Below are 17,370 nucleotides of genomic sequence, written 5' to 3' on the forward strand. Positions count from 1 at the left end.
AAAACAGCTGGAGTGTCAATTATGGAGGTAATGAGGCCCAGAAATCAAAACATTATAAAACTGCAGAACAATTAACACAGTAAATTATGCATAGCATAACAGCAATTATTTTGCAAGTTCAAATAACCATGACCACATGTTGGCTTTCAGTTGTGAATTTGCTAATGTGTGACAAAGATAAGGAGCAGAAAACCTAAACAAAACTGACTCTGAACTCTGTTGAGATTATCTAACTGAGGAGATTGGTGAACTATCAAAGGTGAAAGACCAAACGCAAATACATCTACTATCGCTTACAGACTAAAGGGCTGACCAAAATCATAGCGTGCTGGCTGTGATATTTTCATTTCACATTGTCCTTTCCAGCACTGTGGTGATTGTGTAACCCATGAGGGTTCCATTCTCAGTCCATCCCTGTTGGGAGTTCCCCTGATGGTGACACATCATCTACTGTGGGTTAGAAGAAGTGATAGTTCCCTCTAGTGGTTATCAATGAGAAAGCACACTCTTGTATTCACTAAGGACTGACCATTAAATTCAAAATACTGAATAACAATGATGACAGAAATGGCTACTAACAACACTTTCAATAAGGTGTTTTTTTATTCAAAACCCACAGGCAAGAAATCAAATGTAGGCCTTCCCATTTCTGTCTACATTTTTTCAAAATAGAATGTCAACCGACTTCCCATTTCATTCTGGGGAATTGTTATTTGTACACATTAAACATAGATAAGAGGACAACCTAAATATGAACTAAACCTGCAACATTTCTACAAGCATGTCTTTTGACTTTTCAGGTAGACCATACATTTGGGCAAAACAAGATCATAACATAAACAAGAAATAATTCCTGGGTTTGTGGGTTGAGGGAAAAGTGCATGCTTCATAATGTTTTGATGAATCACAGATTGGAAAGAAACTTGGCTGACTTCAAAGTCAAACTGCCTTCAGGTCAGTCTGACAACTGGCTGCTGTTGGCCTGAGTCTGACTAAGAGAAAACAGCCTCCCCCTGATGCACCTGTTCTCCTGGAGCATCCTGGAGATGGTCCTCAGGACAGCCAGCTTGGCATTGGTCTGCTCAGGAGAAGGGGAACAGAGAGAGCTGTCATCATTGATTTATAATTTCCAATATGCTTGCTTTGGCAATGTAAGAAGATGTCTTATCACGCCAATAAAGCTTATTCAATTGAGGGAGTGCACGCACGCGAGAGAGAGCAGACAGAGAGATGTATCATCATTTATGTTCTGTTCTGTCATCACTTATTTAATACGTTATTATATGTTTGTTTTGTCAATGTGAGATAATGTCTTGTTGTGCCAATAAAGCTCATTGAATTGAAAGAGAGCGAGAGAGAAAGATGGATACATCATCATTTATGTTCTGTCATCACTTACAATTAATAAGTTCTTATGTGCCAATAAAGCTAATTGGATTTAATTTGAGAGAGAGAGAGAGACTGTTTGTGGTGCTTACCGTTCCTTTGGTTGAGAGATTGTCTCTCTGGGAGAAAGAGAAAATATCTTCCTTCATTCCGTGAGGACCACCTGTAATTGACAAAAGTGAGATGCTTGTGTTAAGAGTATAGCGCTTGGCGGTTTGGTCACAGCCAGGTGCTGAAAAGCCAGTTGCTAGCTAATTGTCTAACTTTACCTCCTGGGCTACACTGACGAGGTCGCTGTCTCAGCTGTGATTTCACTCCACTTTGACTGACAGCCATCGTTCTTTTTACCGCAGGTTGAGTAGGTATCGACCTCCTCACTAATTTGCCTGTTTTTAGTTTCTTCATAGATTTGGGCTTGTTACATTCCATCAATTTGACCTTCTTCTTTCGTGACAAACCACCTTGGCTGTTTGTTTGCCTCGGTGTTGTCGGCAATTCAATGTAATACTCTTTCGTCTGTTGCCCATCTCTTGATTGACCACAACGAGACGACTGAGACCCAAAACGCGGCACATAAACAGCCTTGAATTGAGTCATTGACATTTTCGTTATCTGAGGTATCAATAAAAAAAGTTGTAGAGTAGTTTATGACAGCCACCAATGAAGAACAGTTGAAAGCACTTGCGAGCGGTAAGGGATATAATTTCACCCTTCTCGTGCCCAGGTCGTGTCCAACGGCAACCCATCGTCGCATGAGACAACGTTATAGCTACTTCACGCCAGCAGGTGGCGATACTGGCCAGTAAATCTGCTGATAATCAGGAAGCCTACATACCCTCTGCTTCAATGGGCTACTTAGCAGGCCCATGAGCAGACCCCTCCACAGTGCAAAGTAAAGTTGTCAAGGAATGCCCTAAGATGATATGATAAAACCCCCTTTGTATTGCACATACATCATGAATAGTTTGCAGTGTAGCCTACAACAGTTTTTTCATAACTGTTCTGTTATAAAGGCCTACTTTATATTGTAGCAGAAGAGGTCTACAGTATGTCAGTAGTATGGGTAAGTCCCTGTGATGTTTTCTAATAATGGCTGTGACTGCAATTCAGTCAGGCTGTCGTTTAGACTTGAATGACTCCTTCATATTAAGTGGAGCATGAGTCACATTGTGTGTGCCACTAGAACATAGAACACTGTGTGCCACTATTTCCAAGATCTCCAATATTGTAATGAATGGATTGTCTGTTATCACTAGTACATTCCCTTAGCATTCCATTATTTGACAGTATTGTTGATATTGGAAGCTAAAGGTTTGTAGTGTGCTGAAGCATTCGATCTGTTCAATAGCCTTCCCCCTCATTAAAGGCATCACACCCTGAAACAGACTGGAACTATAAATACCTCTGACCTGATTCAGCTCAGTGAGCCAGATGTGCCAGAAACCTCTGCTGCTGTCGCACAATCACAGCTACACTCGTGGAGGTACGTACTAATTGTAATAACCAGGAGTTGTTCAGTGTTGATTAAAACACACATTGTCTATGTAACATTGAATTAAAACATTCAACGCCCCGGCCCAGCCCAATGAAGATGACATCATCCACACTGTCTTCCTCACAGTTGAGTTTTATTCGTTCAACATCTCACATTACAAATACTTCAAATGTATGCATACAGTTATAAATAGTTGGCTGCAAATGATTATGACATTAGATCTTTGTTTTACTTCAGTACTACAAACCAACTATCAAAACTGACGTCCGTATCACATAGCATAACTTAATCAGGAGGAAAATATAAAAATCTAAACTTATAAATGTGAAATGACATAATAAAAATTAAGATGATATCTCAAGTAAAAAAAGTTATATCAATAAATACAACCTTCCCAGCATACAATTAAAAACTATTGAAATTTCGCAATCAAGTAATACTAACAGACATATCAATATTTTTTTTCCTCTGAAAATGTGGAGCACAATACAGCAATTAGAAAAACTAGACACGTCAACAAGTTAAACACATCACCCAAAAAATATAACAAAAATCTGATCAAAATGATAGTTATACATTTCAATTGAAAATATAACAAATGCTAAATACATTATCAACCTAGTATTTACAATGTTTTCAATCACAGTAGCATGGTTGTAGCAAAGTAAGTTAATAAGCACAAAACTAATGTTTAAAAATAAATTCAGTTATATATTAGTAGAAAGTTCCTTTTTTTTTTTCTTTGCAGACACCAGCATGAACAATATGAAAATGAAAACAGTATAATGTTTAAATGTTTGCATGGTTTATATGGTTTAAATGATTTACATTGCAGAGACTGTTTCTGGAAAGAATAAGTATTGCACATAATGGCTCGAAGTTAACTTGCAACATTAATCACATTCAAGTCTATGTCCCAAAGCATGCCACATCACAAAGGGGGTCAAGTGATCAAGTCTCTTCAAGAAGTGTCCTATACATAGCAAAACTCATCCAAGTGTATCTCATCCTGTGGTCTGCATGTACAGTATGTCTGTGTGTGAGGAAGGCAGACATCATTATGTAAAGAGAGGATATTAGGAGAGGTGATCCGAAAGAGAGAAAGGGGGAGGGGAGGGAGGGGGGGGAACTCAGCAAAGAAAAAAGGAGATCTAGTGCATAACAATAGTTCCTGCATTTACACTAGCCATGTTATTTTGTATTACATCATGCATGCCAAGAATAATTGGAACCTGCAGGCAGTTCCAGAATGAGAATCTACGTATTTCAACACCGGTCATTCATTCTGGTGGTACAGGGGAAGGTTTAACATCGACCAAAGCCAAACATTTACCCTATATTGTCCTTATCAACTACAACTAGAAGCTGAATATCGGTATATATGTTCAAGACTATCAAAATCAGTTTATAAACGTCTTGTCATGCCTTAAGATCCTGTACTTATGTCTATTATCACAGAGGAAAGTCTGTACGTGATTGGCTAATCTTAGTTGTAGCCTTTTATCTTTTATCTACAGAATCACATCAATGCACCAGACAAGTTTAAGATTTACCAGCACTTAAATATATAAAAAGCTAAATTGAAAATTATATTAATATCATTCGTTTTTTTCTTTTAAATTAAGTTTACCATAAATGCAGATCTCTTAGTAACAAAGGTACAAAATTATTTTTCACCAAGTGAAAAAAATGAGGTATTGCAAAAGGAGTTCTCCCATCTGTGAAAAATGTGCCTAAAATGACTATTGAAAAAAATATTTAGAAAAGTAGTGCATAATAAATGTATATATGTTCATGACAAAATAATCAGCTATAAAACACTGTACAAAAATCAGCAGGCCATGTATAAAATAATATCTTTATCTCTGTGACAGCAAATTCTTCAAAGAGTGTCCAGCAGCTACTACCGTATCCAACCATAACACCTAGAATAGAAGCTCCAGTCATAGTTGAGTGCAGTGGAACACCATGAGGACAGCTCAGGGAGACTGGACCGTGCATTCCCATTAGTTAGTACTACATTAGCATGTTAGCTTCCAGTGCTAATATCCCTGACAATATAAAGTGAGCAAATACTACTGCCAATACCTGAGCCCTGAGGGCTATGTCTTTATCATCTGAAACCGTTGTCTTTTTTTTTTTCATTTTTTTTTTCTCTCTCTCCCTCTCTCTCCACAATCTGAAACTGAAAACGCACAACTATCCCATCATTCCATCTGTTCCTCCTCTGCCTGACTGTGGAATCATCATCCTGACATCCCTCAGATCAACATCTGCTTTTGATCACTTGTTTTAGGCCAATCTTTGGTTTGCCCATTCTGGCTACAAAGTGTCAATTTAAACCGAGATCGAAAAAAAAACCATGCCGGCAATCTAAACACGCATGCCAGACTGAGGGGAGATTTTGTTTTACGTGAAGTAGCCTGATCAGGTACTGTATTCTGAACTGCTTGAATAAGGAAATCGCCCACCCATCATCTGCAGTAGTGTTCTTTGTCTGTTTAACCCAACCAGTTGCACTCAACCTTTGGTTAACCATACAGTTGTTTTCTAATCCTGCATGCGAAAAGTAACAAAATAAGTGCACCCTTCTTAAACGCAACTTTTATAGTCATATACTGATTCAGGTGCGACACATTACCTCACTCAAATTTTATATGTTACTCTTGACAACAAATGTAAGCAGCTTCGCCAGCTAATGCGAGAAAAGAAAGTACAGTCAAGTCAGAAAAACATCTATTTTCAAATCTAATGCATCCAAGTACTCATGCACACCTTAACTTAAATTCAAAACATAAATGGGATTTCACTTATTTTTTTCTTAGCATTTACTTCTCCTAGAAGGTCCAATTATAAAAAGAAAATTAAAAAAACAAATTAATTAAGCTTTGAAGTTCTTTTTTTCTTTTTTTTTTTAAACAAACTAAAAGAAACCAGCAAAAAGAAAAGTGCATTTATTTTCTATGACATACCGTAGCCCGTTACCCTCCCCGCTAGCCTCTCTTCTACATCCCTCCCCTCTTTCCCTTCCCTCCCCCCTTTCTCTCTCCTCCTCAGTTCCAGCGGAAGGAGATGTGTCGGGGCCTGTCCCCCCCCTCCTTCACCAGGGGTTTGTGGAACTCGCGGCCGGCCCTGGAGTGGATAGCAGCCCAGCAGTACTCACAGTAGTACTGCAGGCAGGTCACGTTGGCGCAGAAGAAGGGGGCAAACTTGCCCCCGCAGCGCGTGCCCTGACACTCATCACACAGCTGGTCATCAAGGACATATGGCTTCACTTCCACCTAGGGAAGGTGAGGGGGGGAGGGGTTGTGTTTAGGATACACAGTATATAGGATATTGCGATATAGGAAATACTATATATACACATGTATACGTTGCTACTGAACGGCCAGGTATCTACACGACTCTCCTACCGTTGGTTAAGACTATGAACAGTAACTCACCCGTTTATCGATCTCCCCGTGCTGCAGCTGGACGAATCGAGCACTAATGGCTGCGATGTAGCTTTGCTGATTGGAGAAGGCCACTCGCCCCGCCCCTTTAGGGTACTTCAGTTCCGGGTCGGTGTCGATCCCAGCGTAGCACACGCCACCATACAGACGGTCCATAATCATGGCCAGCTCCACTGGAAGGACAACACACACACACACACACACATTAGAACACACCTTCACCTACTGAACACAACAACATCACTTACAGCAGGGGAGGCAGAAATCGGAGGACAGGCTCATTTTAATGCATGGAATGGAATGAGGAATGGTATTAAAAACACACGTAATAGATCTGGAAGGAGTGGATGAGTGTAAGCAAAAATACATGATTCTAGCCCTGAAGCATTGGACAGTCTTCCTTTAGTGGCAGATACAGAGAATGGGGGGGGGATCAATATGGGATGTCAAATCTATCAATCTAGGATCCTGACTAATATGCTCCACCCCTGGTCATCACACTTATTGGCCCCTTCTCAATAGTTTGAAGCTCGATTCCTCCGTCCTCTACTCAAAACGTACTGCAGGAAAAGTTCTAGTTTCCTTGATTCCCTTAGGTATTCTCCTCCAGTGCTTTTTGAGAAGGAAGGGAGAGGAAGCGGGGAATGGAGTTTCTAACCACTGAGAAAGGGGCGCATGCCTCTCCAACGCGAGTCACACTCCAGTACCTGCGCGTAGGGGACGTGGCACACCCCCCACAAAGATGGTCTTCCTGGGGTCCAGCGGCTGAGAGCCGTCCATCACAAAGTCACTGTCATTCAGGTTCCAGGGCCGGATCTGGACCTACAGAGACACAGGGAAATGTCCACACAACACTCAGACAACACATTGACAATGTCCACACAACGCAGACAAAGCCTTTTTAAAGGGAGCCAGTTCACTCCGCTGCCATTTTGGCAATGCCTCTTTAGGCGCTTATTTTCAATGAGAAGACCAAATGGTGTTTTTTCAGACAGGTCATCTATGGGACGACAGGACAAACTCTACGAAAACTGCACTCACTCCAAAATTATATGGAATAGCAATTTTTTATTTTATATATATATATATATATATATATATATATATATATATATATATATAACTGAAGTGTGTGCAGTCATTTGATCAAATTTTAAAAAAGAAAAAGGAAAAAAAAAAAGAAAAAAGAAAAGTCACTTTGGCTTAAAAAGTCACTTTATTTGGCTCTGTCCTAGCCTTCCTAGCCTCCCTAGCCTCCCGCTCTAGTCGTCCACATACGTTGCTAGGGGAAACGGGGAAAGAAAGACGTAATCCTAGCAACACAAACCTAGCTATGACAACTGTCAGTCAAGCTAATCTATAAATACTTGGCAATTGTTCAGAAACGCATCCCCACGTGGGACTGGCGCCATCTTCCCCATCTCTTGCAAACCAATAGTAAATCAAGGGAGTGGCATACATCTAGTATATACAATGGCTGGCTCAGACAACACATTGACCATGTTTATTGACGATTCCCTCATTCACTTACTCACTCTCCCCTTGGGGTGAAAAACTGACTAAAGGACTGTGGACATGAAAGCAGTGATGCTAATGGTTATGGATTAAGGAGTATTTCCCATTCAGTGGGATAATACCATTTCTTGTTGAGGCTGTTACAGATTCAGATCAGGGGAGGCTGGTGGAAGCACAAAACAGAGGACTGGCTCATTTTAATGCATGGAATGGTATCAAAAAAACATGTTTGATACCATTCCATTCATTACAATGAGCCGGTCCTCCCAGCCTAGATTCAGATCTACAGTAAAGGGGGGTGGGTCTCAGGTCCACATGGTGTGTCAGCTGGGGAGAAGTCACAACTATTTATACATGCATCCGTCTGAGAAAAGAGGACAGATGGAACATTCCACATTGGTTTCTGAAGTTATAACAATCATAGCAGTTATAGTGTGGGTGAGAGTCAGACTCAGACAGTCATGGACTTGTCACTGTGAGGCTGGATGGACACACACACACAAATACAAACTCACAGGCTTGTCTTTGATGGTGGGGCTGGAGACACACAGGTAGAGCTTGCCGTCCTCCTCGATGCAGGCGTCAATCAGAGCCTGCACGGAGCTCTCATCTTGGAACAGTAAGAATGCATAACCTGGACGGGGGAGGAGAGGTCAGATCAGACACGCACAATTCCTTATCTACTAAACATCTCACATGTTTGGATTGGCAGTGTGGAGTGCAGGTGGGAGCATGGTGCTGAATCCTGGCAGGGTATTGGTACAGAATATGCTTCACCGGTTTGACTCACCTTTGGGGGGGAAATAGGACTTGCTCTCTGCCTTGTGAGGCCAGTCCACAAAAAGGTGACCGAACCGACGGAAACTGGCTGTGATCTCATCTGACAAGAGGGACAATCAGGACCGATTAGATACTATTTAAAACATCCGTCAGAAGAACAAATTATAACACTGAGTGAGAGAAAGGACTTCAAGGGTTAGGCTAATTCAAACAGTTTGGGAAACACTGGCCTATGCAGCTGTAGTCATACACCTTTAAACTGATGTTGTCAGGTCAACTCTATTGGCCTTACCTTCATCAATGTCTGGGGGCAGCCCTCCGACGAACACCTTGCGCGAGTAGCGTTCCACGCGCTCACCGTTGAGGTGAGGGAAACAGTGGGCGGAGCCAAGCCCAGGTAGACCCTGGTCACCTGACTCCTCCTCTCCGAAGGAGCGCTCATCCTCCATTGGGAACAGGTTAGAGTGACCTGGCAGGGGCAGAAAGCTTGTTAGAGACACCTGAAAGGAGAACATCTGAATGTAAAGTTACTGCAATTATTGCATATATGGTTTTGGTGCAAGTTAACCATTTTTGCCTAAAATGTCTTAGGTTGGTATTCAGACTAGGCTGCCATGCAGTGATACAATTTATTCAAATTACCATTTAGAAATGTTTTTTCTGTTTAGCAAATCAAATAGCCAAATCTTGTGTAAATCAATAAGTAGACTTAAGGAATGACATTGTGATAGTGATGCATCAATTATGATGAATGACAGATCATGATTTCCTCAAGCCTTTGCAACATTTGATTCTTGGCACAGGTAACCCCAGACACACCAGCCCAACAGAAAACGAGCCCCCCCCCCACCACCACCCCCCAAAAAATCACAGACAGCGCTTCGCAGCAGAGATCAGTAGAGGCAGGCAGCCACACTGAGTGAGCAGTCAGCATTTGAGAGGCAAACCACACAGGCCAAACCAGACAGTCAGCATGATGTCAGTGTAATGGCTTTGCTTTGCAAATGACGTTCCAGTATGTAAAACAAGACAAACACATCCACAGAAGCATTACCTCGTCGTCTGCCATAGCTCCTGGCTGCATGTAAAACAAGACAGAATAACCCTTGATACCTCTCCTCAACAGCACACGTTATGAAGTTATGACATGGATCAAGCCCCTCACCCCCCACCCCCGCACCCACTACGTATACATACCATTCATAGGTAGAGACCCATCTCCACCCTGGTGGGAGAACCCATAGCGACCTGTAGAGGAAGAGACATGAATTTAACAATACTCAAAACAAAACAATACTCAAAACAAACAATACTCAACCCCATGTCCGCCACTAGTCCTAAACAATAAAGAGGATTTCCTGTTCGATTTTCCACATATCTAAAATACCAAGTCTGTGCATTCCTTTGTGATGCATGTGGGTAAATTGGGTCTTCATATGATGAACAGAACTATCTAGATGTATAGAGAGAATTCTGACTTAATGGGCAACCGATAATAAAACATTTTTAGAGGGGAAAATATGTTGTGGGGGGGGGGAAATCAGCATGCGTGTATCGACTGGTGAACATTAACATACTTGTACTGTGAAAGTCTTTCAGCCGAGAAGTCTGATTCACTGTGATTAAAAACAACTTAAAAAATGCGATGCGACAAAACCTAACCAGAATGTTTAATTCATGAGAGATCCAAGTGCCAGCACAACAGTAGTTTAGCAGGTATGTGTATCTTGTAGCAGGTTAAGACAGAGCACAGTAATGCGCTGTGCTCCTACAACTTTCAGAGTTAGCTGTCCTAAGTAGGACTTCCTCTCCTAAAGCCTGCTCTCTGCATTATTGCAGGGGAGGGGCATTGAGCAAGATACATTTGACAATGACTTGATATACAGACAGATTACCTAGGAGCACTCGGTTCAAACTAACTTCTGGTACATCACTGTAATGCATGGAATGGAGTGAGGAATGGCATAATTCCATTCTATGCATTACAATGAGCCCATCCTCCGATTTCTACCTCCACCAGCCTCCCCGATACATACTACACAGCGTTTGTGTAGGTACAAATGATTGAGCTGCACTGCCATCTTACTATCCCTCAAGAATTGGGAGACATTTTGTATTTCATCATAAAAAGATCAATGTGCATATAATATTTCCTTATTGAAAACTTGCTGTGAATTGTATGCTATAATAAGATGTACATTCACATCAGGTTTAACAGGCAAAAATCAATAGCCGATTCTGTGTCTGTAAGAAACCAACCTTTCAAGGAATCCTGCTCAGCCCTCATAATGTCAATCAGGGAGTTCTCCAGAGAATGCATACTGAAGCCATCAAAGGAACGGGTTCTGTCCTGCTGGGAGAGGAAGAGAACAATTAGCCTTTGGGGGAAACTAGGAACATCTCCTTCTCTAGAACCTGTAGGTTTTGGAACCTTGACAGAGAATGCTGTGAAGGTAACAGCTCACAAAAGGTGTCGTTCTTATACTTTTCACCTCCACGGGGACATCCTGTGGCGATTTCTATTGTCTAAAATATCCCCCGGAATCCATTTCTCTAAATCTGCAGAGATACCTCCATACCTACCCAGATCACTTAGAGGACCTGATTGAACACTTCAGAAATGCATCTTTTCTTCAAGCCTTTTTAGAAAACCACAGAACTTTCATCTGATTTGTCATGAAAGGAGAGAAGGAAGAAGGTTCTTGGAGGTGAACTTTGATCTAAGAGGGCAAATACCCTGCAGGAGCGAGGTGGCAGCACAACATTAGTCTCACCGTGCAGTTCTGATCAAAGTTGTGTTCTCAAACAAGGACAGAGGAAGTCTGTGTGATTATCAGATTAAACCACAGTGTGTTCTTACAAGGCCAACTGATCTAGCTACAAGATAACGTGCACACACACACAACTAGTTCCATCAATTGTATCATAATCTGTTCGGTTTGGTTGGTTCAACTGTCACCTGCAGTATCAGATGCTCTACTTACTATATCCTGTTTACATTGATGAGTTAGTGCGTTGAGTGTTGTGTTGGATGTAAAGGATGATCTTAATCAGGCATACTGTATTCATCGACAGGGGTTAACCTGGGGGTTTTGTGGATAGTGGAACGGAACCCCAAATTGGTTGTTGTTCCATGGTTAATGTCTGAAAAAAACTATTTATTAGTTCCCACTGCAAGTCCACCCATTTCACACCTGACCACTGTAAATGACAGCCTTAGTGTACTGTAGCAGACTCCTCACCTGGAAAGGAAAGACGTTGTCACTGCGGCTCATGCTGTCCTCCATCCAAGCTTTGTGGTTGAACCCAGAGCTATTACGAGGGTACTTCTGGGAAGGAACCTGTAGAACATGGTAGGTTATACATGACAGTATAATATGGCACATGTACAATGGTATTATACAGTATATGATAGATGGTATCATACTGTACTAAGAAGTCTGTCAAATTGATAAATGGCTATGGTAGGACTATTGTAATAGTGTCTGCCCAGGCAAGTATGAAGTATGGCGACTTGAGCTGGTACCTGGTTGTTGGGGAAGGACTTCTTTAGTGGGGAGATGGAGTTGAGGGCTGTCACTCCTCCGTTGAGCCCCCTGCGGTACTCCCGGACCCCCTGTGTGCCTCCCCAGCCACCGTAGCCCCCACCACCAGGGCTCCAGGAAGTGGAGGTTGGGGTAGAAGGGCTCTGGTAGCTTCCCCAGGGGGAGGGGGGTTTGCTCTGGGCTGGAGCCAGGTGGGGCAGCTGGGTAAAAGCTCCAGAGCGGTGGGGGTGTGGGGGAAAGGAGGGCTGGGGAGGGTGAGGGCTAGCTGGGGACCGTCGGTGCTGCTGGGGGACCCCCTGACTGTGAGGGTGGTAGTGGTGGGGGTGAGGAGGGGGAGGAGGGGGGTGGTGCTGGGAAACCGGACCAATCTGGGGGGAGAAACTGCCCCCCGCCCCAAAGCCAGGCCCGGCATGGTGGGAGAAGTTCTGGAACAGCACGGGAGGTCCATTTGCATTGGAACCACCATGGCTGAAGAACCCTCCAACGTCCTCGCCCACCACAGGAGACGGGTTGGAGGGGATCGCAGAGGACCAGTTATTGAAGCTGGTGAGGGAGGAGGAGGTGGTAGACTGGGCACAGCTGGTTCCCATACCCAGGCTGTCCTGGTAGTCAAACCCACCCAGCACCGGTGACTCCATCCTCAGCTTCTCCTTCCCACCGCTACTCTCGAGGGACCCCTTCTCCAGTGAGCTTTCCTCAGGTAGAGCTCCCTCCAGCTCTCCTAGGCCTCCCCCAGCCTCCTGCTGACCCGGGGAGAGGGCCTGGGACTGGGGCTGGCACTTCTCTTGCATGTCCTGGAGATCTAGGGCCTTGGACTTGTCTGACTCCAGCATCTCATCTTGCATGTTAGAGTGGGGGGCTACGGCAGGGAACAGCCAAGCACTACCCCCATTGGTGGCTGAGGTGTTATTTACAAAGGTGGGGGGGCTGGGGGGGTTGGAGGGGTGGTGGTGGGGCTGGGGTTGGAGGTGAGGGGGGATCCTCACAGGGAAAGCAGATTTATTACCACTACTGTTCTTCACCAGGACTCCGAACCCGTAGTCCCCCATTTATGAAACCCGGTATACAGTATCCTCAATTGACTTTGTCTTTTCTCAGTGTCTTCTATTTCCTATAAAGTGGGTAAAGAAGAGGGGACAGGGGAGGGGGAATGGGGGAGAGAGAGAGAACGGGGGAGGAGGAGGGGGGGGGGACAAATGCAAATGCTGTTACACCACAATTTGATCTGGCCTCAAAAAACACAACCCTTGCCAACTGCAGTGACTTTGCTGCGACTGCAGCCTGCCTGAGGCTGGTCTTGTGATGTAATCAATGAGATTAAATCATTGACTCGCTTAGCCACGGACGGTACGCCTACATATTACACTAGCATAGCAGGCCACCAAGGAAAACATCCAACCATAACCTGCGTAGGCTAGGATAGCCTGCCTGGGCTACAGTGTAGCTGATGTCTCCAAAGGTCGTTATGTGGCTAGCAGCAAGCTAACAGCTGCTCCGCTGCCCTCCATGTGCCCCATAAATCATACAAGATTGCGATGATCAATTTTAGCGTCGGTCCATGCATTGCAATGAATGTGTATGATTGAGGGCTATATGGAGGATAAAGACACGGACACCTACCGAATATCTTCCTTTTTTCTGCAATGACCTCCTCCGACGCGACCATTTAAATAGAGGAAAATGCTGATGACGTCTCTTGTCTGTTCTGAATCTAGGGTAGTTCCCCCTTATACAAGCCGCTAGGATAATAGCCCAAGCTGCTAGCTACTAGCTACTGTAGATACATTGTAGCAAATTTGCTAGCCATCGAGCGAGCAATTGACGCAGATCGGAAACAATGTCGACCAGAAATAAAACAATGTATCCGAAAAAGAGAACGCCAGCGGCAGACTGGCAAATCTGCGGTGATATCAGCTTTAAATGGAGTGTGGCTCTTTAAACGACCTCGTCGGTTTCGTGTCCTGTATGTTCAATGTCACACAACCTAATCGTTGTCATCATAATTTGTTTGCTATTTCAAAGTACGCACACAACCTACGTGCAGTTCACTGATATACGACTAAATATATGTAACGGATTTATATTTCGTGCATAGATACCTCTACTTTGATGGCATGACCTTATCGTTTCTTGATGTTGCCATATTTCAGCTTTTTTCCATTTTCTGCATTTCCCAGGCAGCCGGTGTAAATGGTCTCTTCTCTTCGATGACAGCTGGGCCAGTCGGGGGACACTTCCGGCTCTTAACCCCGCCCCGTCCATCAACCACAACCAACCATAATGCGCATAGTGCCAGGGTTTCCCTTTACAGCCCCGCCTAGTTTCACAGATGAATGTCGTTTAATTGGATATTTTTTTAGGAGACCACACCTATCGCACCCCTTTTCAATGAATGGCACATGCATTCAAGACGCTCTCCTCCCAAATAAGGATGTCTAGAAATGAATGGGAGGAGTCTGATGTGTAAGCAATGCACAGTCATCACCAGGCTTATGCAGTCTTGACATACAGTAACCTTTGAGAACATATTCTCTTCCCTGCATCATTGTTATGGGATTAATGGCCTATTCTCAAACATCTTGTCTGTCAAGACATTTATTACATGTAGTTATGTAATAGATGTTCTGGTACAATGCATATAGCATAGGCTTGTCTTGTATTTTGTCTTTGATGTCAACATGGGTGTGAGCTAGTAACAGGTGTATGCCCTTTGCAGAATAATGTATTTGAGATACAAATGTGGACACACGCAGTGGGTGTGTACAAACCGGTATGCACTGGGTGAAGGATCTCTCTGTATCTGTTGTCAGCACTGAATTATATTGACCTAGTTACCCTTATTCATCCAGTCCATGGCCAAGAAGTGATATTATATATTTATTGAGTGCCATCCACCAAAAGGAGAGAGGTTACAGGGAAGGGGGGGAATGTTGATATGGTACAAGGCACAACTAATACACTCAGTAGAACTAATCAAAACAGGATAATTCTTAATTTGTAAATTCTTAATAAAAAGGAGGCTATTTTGGCTGTGGCTATCTCCACAGACAAACATACCTACCTGTGTGCTACATACATCCCCGCACCAGAATTACTACAATGAAGAGAGCTTCTCCATCCTAGAGGATGATATCATCCATTTCCAGACACGGGGCAATGTGCTGATCTGTGGGGACCTAAATTATAGAACCAGGGAGGAACAAGACACTTGGCACACACAGGGACAGACACATTAATATCAGCATTCCCTTCCCCTCTTATCCCCTCAGAAACTACTTTGACAATGCCACCAACCAAAATTTAAATCAACTGCAGCAGCTCTGTCGAACGCTTGATATGTACCTAGTTAATGGTAGGCTACGAGGGGACTCCTTTGGGAGTTACAAATAGAGCTCACCTTTTGCAGTAGTTCTGTAGACTATTTCATATCAGCCCTTGAATATCTTAGAGCACTCACAGTCAGCCCATCAACACCTCTCTCAGACCACTGCAAAATCACAGTGTGTCTGAAAAAGACCAACCATGAAGCAACACAGCCCAAGATAAACTGCATGCTACAAAACAGTCCTACCGATGGACTGAAAACAGCAGAGAAATATACCAATCAACAATCGGCAACAGACCAATTCAATCACTCCTTGACCATTTTCTGGCAGAAACATTTCCCTGTAATAGTGAAGGTGTGAATTTGGCAGTACAGAGCCTGAAAACGTCTTTGATGTTTCAGCTCCCTTATTTAAATAATTCAAAGAGAAAATAAAAAATAATTAACAACAATGAGAAATGGTTTGATAATGACTGTAGAAACCTGAGAAAAACACGGAGGAATGTATCCAATCAAAAACATATAGATCCGGAGAACCAAAATCTCCGCCTGCACTATGGGGAAACACTGAAACAGTTCAAATACACCCCAAGAACAAAGAAGGAACAGCAAACCAGAAACCACCCTTTTTTCTAAGGGTGTGTATAACAATGAACCCAGAACAAACAGTTAAACATGACACATTACAATCCCTTGAATCAGCTATCAAAGAATACCAGAAACCTTTGGATACTTCAATTACTGAGCTTGAATTACTGGAAAAACGCCAAACCCTTCAACCGAAAAAGGCCTGTGGTGCCAACGGAAAACCAAACAAAATGATTAAATATACAGACAATAAATTCAAAGTAACCTGGGGAAAAATACTCTGCAGCATCATAAACAAAAGACTTTTACATTTCCCCAGTGAACACAATGTTGTGATCCATGTCTGTCTGGCTTCTTACCAAATTGCTGCACATCAGACCATGTTTATACCCTGCACACCCTAACTGGCAAACAGCTAAATAAAAACAAAAGCTAAATCTTTTCATGTTTTGTTCACTTCAAAAAAGCATTTGACTCAATTTGGCACAAAGGTCTTCCATTCAAACTAATTTGAGGTGGTGTTAGTGGGAGAACATACAATATTGTACACAAACAACAAGCGTGGGTTAAAATGGGAAACAACCAAACAGATGACTTCCTTCAGGTGCTTGGAGTGAGACATGGCTGCTGCCTTTTGAGTCCTACTCAAAAACATTAGAGCAGTCTGCAGCACCTGGTCTCACACTGCATGACACTGAAGTGAAATGTTGACTGTTTGCTGATGTTCACACCAACAGAAGAGGGTCTACAGCATCACCTGGAACTACTGCATAGATTCTGTCAGAACTAGACCTTGACAGTCCAAAAATACCAAAATAGTGACATTCCAGAAAAGGTCTGTGTCAAACACTCCATAACAAAGCCCTAATCTTCCAAGAGCTGAGTCTGAAGAAGAATGCCCTTAGCCAGCTGGTCCTAAGACTCAGTTCATCTACCCCTTCCAACCCTACTAAGCCTCAGGACAGCACTCAGCCAATCTGGCCCAACCAAATTGTAACAAAAAAAATCTATATATATTTCACATATTGGAATGAGACAACAAAGATACAAAGTAAACTTGAAAGCCATTTGGCCCTAAACAGACAGTACACAGTGGCAGACTATCGATCACTGTGACTGAGCAGAAACTGAGGAAGACATTGACTATGTACAGACTCAGTGAGCACAGCCTGGCAGTAGAAACAGGCCTCCAGGGAGACATAGAAACAGAGCACTTCCTCTTACATTGCAACACATATGCAGAAATAAGAGCAACATTCTTTCCCCAATTACACAGCACTACAA

General features: G+C 43.1%; 1 protein-coding gene across 5 annotated transcripts; it reads right to left on the reverse strand.

The window, feature by feature from the left end:
* Window positions 1-2,997: 2,997 nt before the first annotated feature.
* LOC310816196 (cytoplasmic polyadenylation element-binding protein 4-like) lies at window positions 2,998-14,369 on the reverse strand. Of its 5 annotated transcripts, none has more exons than XM_083686240.1 (12): window positions 14,273-14,369; window positions 12,155-13,284; window positions 11,871-11,969; window positions 10,888-10,978; window positions 9,826-9,876; window positions 9,683-9,706; window positions 8,921-9,097; window positions 8,639-8,728; window positions 8,364-8,482; window positions 7,041-7,155; window positions 6,325-6,506; window positions 2,998-6,162 (listed from the first exon to the last, which is right to left on the reverse strand). In XM_083686240.1, exons 2-12 carry the CDS (start codon window positions 13,220-13,222, stop codon window positions 5,935-5,937), a joined length of 2,244 nt encoding a protein of 747 aa, XP_083542366.1. In that variant the 5' UTR covers window positions 13,223-13,284; window positions 14,273-14,369; the 3' UTR covers window positions 2,998-5,934. The 5 variants fall into 5 exon arrangements, with proteins under 5 accessions (XP_083542366.1, XP_083542364.1, XP_083542365.1 ...); XM_083686238.1 differs by having other exon boundaries at window positions 10,888-10,981; XM_083686239.1 differs by lacking the exon at window positions 14,273-14,369 and adding an exon at window positions 13,794-13,828 and having other exon boundaries at window positions 10,888-10,981.
* Window positions 14,370-17,370: the final 3,001 nt, after the last annotated feature.

The sequence above is a fragment of the Argentina silus genome, assembly GCF_951799395.1.
Source record: "Argentina silus genome assembly, chromosome: 15".
In the NCBI taxonomy this organism is placed as follows: domain Eukaryota; kingdom Metazoa; phylum Chordata; class Actinopteri; order Argentiniformes; family Argentinidae; genus Argentina; species Argentina silus.